This window comes from Mastomys coucha, unplaced genomic scaffold (assembly GCF_008632895.1).
Source record: "Mastomys coucha isolate ucsf_1 unplaced genomic scaffold, UCSF_Mcou_1 pScaffold24, whole genome shotgun sequence".
Lineage (NCBI taxonomy): Eukaryota > Metazoa > Chordata > Mammalia > Rodentia > Muridae > Mastomys > Mastomys coucha.
In genome coordinates, this window is record NW_022196907.1 from 6,956 (window position 1) to 9,760 (window position 2,805).

A 2,805-nucleotide genomic window follows, 5' to 3' on the forward strand; every position below is an offset into this window, starting at 1 on the left:
TGTGGTGTGGCTCAGTCTTAGCACATACATTTAATTCAAGAGCTTTCTGCCTGAATAGTGTAAACAGGATTAAACAAAGTCAACAGTCAGAAAAAGCAACCAGTTGACAAGAAGGGCTATAGGATTATTGAGAAAAGAACCACAAAAAGTAAGCGTATGTCAGAAGGATGGATAGAGAGACACATGGGGAGTAAAAAGGAGAAAAATTCAGTTTAAAGGAGATTTTTTTTGAGAATTCTATATTTATCTCTGTTCCCCATTTTTAATAAGGTTATTTGGTTCTCTGGAATCTAACATCTTGAGTTATTTATTATATTGGATATTAACCCTATATCGGATGTAGGATTGGTGAAGATCTTTTTAAAGGAGATTTTTTAAGATGGCATGGGAGAGGGGCATTCCTTTTGGGACATCAGCTGAGCAGGAAGGTCAACTGGGTGTTTTTTCTGCTTCTCAGAGGTAGCAGGCTTTCTCCCCAGCATCTGGTTCCCAAATCTTCATCAAACAACAACAACATGACTGCCTCCAGGTATGTTTTGAAGAGGATGTTTATTGTAGCATCTGGAAGTGTTTATACTGAACATGGCCAACAAACAGAGCTTGGCTTTTGGGGTTTGTGAGGTGGTAAGAGAGAAGACAGGGAAGCAAGTATACCAAGAGAGATCCCGGAGCAGAACCAGGTAGGAGCCAAGAGGCCAAGACATCCAGTGTCCAAAATAGCTATGTTATATGGAGATCAGTAAGTGGGGGGAAAGGGAACTAGAAGGCCAGTTCCTGGGATGGAAAGATTTAGGGGAGGCGGAGAGGTGAGCAGTGCTGGGAGGGGCCACAGAGTACTAAGTAATGTTGCAGAGAGCTGCAAGCATTTGCTTTGATGTTTTAGTAGGTACTTCAGTTAGTGATTTGTCCCTCTTTCTTTGAGACCTAACAATGTGGAGTTGAGTAAACTCTACAAATTAAAAACAATAGTGTTACTGTTTCTTTTTTTGTCATGAGTCAACCGCATAATAGGGATATAATTATTGTCTCTAACTAATTTTTCTGCCATTTAAACTTTACTTTGAAATATCTTTCCTGAAGTAGATCCAGTTTCTTCTGTTTTATAGTTTCTACTCTTTCTGTTTTTTTAGATTATAATATAATTTACTCATTGCATTTCCTCCCTCCAAACCCTCTCCTATACCTCTCTTCCTTACTCTTTCAAATTCATCATTTATTTTATTAATTGTACATATATACACTAATACAAACTGCACTGTTTGTATAATCTTTCTTGTATTTAAGTGTTTTCAGGCTAACCATTCATTGTTGGATAAACAATTGGCGTGCTTTTCCCTGGAGAAGAGTATTTCTCTAGCTCTCAGAATTCCTTATTTGCATATTGTTCTTTGTGTAGGGTTTAGGCCTTCTCGACTTTTTGCCTAACCACACGAGCACAGCTGTTTTCATTGTCTTTGTTCAGTTCAGTTTAGGCAGTCAAGCTACTGAGACTCTATGGGTGTGGCTTCTGATGTTCCCCGGAGACACAATCCACAGTAAGCTTCCGTTGCTCCGCCTCCATTTTTTTCTCGGCAGTGTACGGAGCGTTAGGCATAGGAGTTGTGCTGCAGATGTCAGTTGAGACTGAGCTCTACACCTCTGCATTTCTATTGGTGTGGTTTACAAAGATAAGTTCCCTTAATAAAGGGTGAAGACTACAGTTATCTGTGAGTATAAGAGCAAATGTTTAGCATGTAGTTAAGGAGTGTGCTGGTTAGTAACGTGATAGTTGTAAGTCCTACTCCAACGATTACTATACACCCAAATAAAGCGCCAAATTTTCTGCTCCAAGCAACAGTTTACAGACACTTGGGGGAGAAAGGGTCAACAAAGAATTTGAGCTTCGGAGGGGGATGTGGTAGCCCCGTGGGCTCATGGGAAATGTAGTACGATTGTCTGCAACATGGCCGCGTCCAGGTGAAGGGTGTGAGAGCGCTTGCATAGCTCGCTAGGTTGCACCGGAGAAGGCTGGCGATTAACAAAGCAGCTGAGAGGTGGACATTTCTGGTGAGGAGAGAGAAAAGTGCACGCCACCTACCTGATTGGGGGATGGGGGTATGGAGGATCGCAAACCAAGGCTTACTCCTTTCAGCTCCCTTTCTGCTCTGTCCTGACCAGCAGGGGCCGACTCACATGGCGAAGGGTGCAGTCTTTGGGTTGGGGAGGTAAAGCTGTTGGGAGCTCTGGTAGGATCTAGTGTTTGGCAAATGATGGGTGCCTAGCGGTGTCTGTGTTAGCCGCCATAGAGGTTGAAGACCGGCCCTTGCTTTTAGTCGTTTTTCAGCCAGCATCAATTTTGTAAAGCACGGATATGCAAGGGCATTCTTGGCCCACATCTGCCTTATATTCTTTCTTGATCAGACCTTCTGCCGCTGGGGTTGGAGTAGTGTCTGCCTGGGGTTTTGATCGATTTCGTTTAACGTTTGTCTCCGGCTGTATGACAGGTATCCAAGACTGTAGATGAGAGTCTTTCTGTCTCCTACAACGTGCAGGTAATTGGGATACACACTCTCGGTGGGTGTTAAGGAAATCGCTGAAGATGGCTGCCAAAATTAGAATTACGGAGAAATTTAGTAGCTAAAATGGCAAATTCTAGGTTTATTTAAATATATATATATATATATATTTAATGAGTTGCTACGGGAATCACATCCTGTTTAAGTGCTGAGTGCTACCCAGTGAATAATACAGACAAAATCACTACTTCATGTACTTAACTTTCTATTCACTTACAGAAGAAGATGACAAACATTGAATGTAAGCAAA

The 2,805-nt window shown here is 41.9% G+C and overlaps 1 protein-coding gene and 1 long non-coding RNA gene across 9 annotated transcripts in view; one reads left to right on the forward strand and one right to left on the reverse strand.

Annotated features, from left to right (window-relative positions):
• Positions 1 to 534: 534 nt before the first annotated feature.
• The window catches only part of LOC116074217, a 53,421-nt gene continuing 51,150 nt past the window's right edge, over positions 535 to 2,805 (reverse strand). The window contains exon 2 of the long non-coding RNA XR_004112143.1: positions 535 to 2,582. This is a non-coding gene — a long non-coding RNA (uncharacterized LOC116074217). The remainder of the gene's footprint in view (positions 2,583 to 2,805) is intronic.
• The window catches only part of Alkbh8 (alkB homolog 8, tRNA methyltransferase), a 48,450-nt gene continuing 47,215 nt past the window's right edge, over positions 1,571 to 2,805 (forward strand). Inside the window, exons 1-2 of one of the 8 annotated variants that reach the window (XM_031346456.1) lie at positions 1,574 to 1,706; positions 2,484 to 2,531. Coding sequence is in view for 5 of the 8 variants with exons in the window: in XM_031346450.1 (XP_031202310.1) it covers positions 2,500 to 2,531 (32 nt within the window). In the remaining 3 variants the exon portion in view is untranslated. Of the gene's footprint in view, positions 1,707 to 1,913; positions 2,047 to 2,400; positions 2,532 to 2,805 lie in introns of those variants that run through there. The other 7 variants (XM_031346450.1, XM_031346452.1, XM_031346449.1 and 4 more) reach the window with 7 other exon arrangements.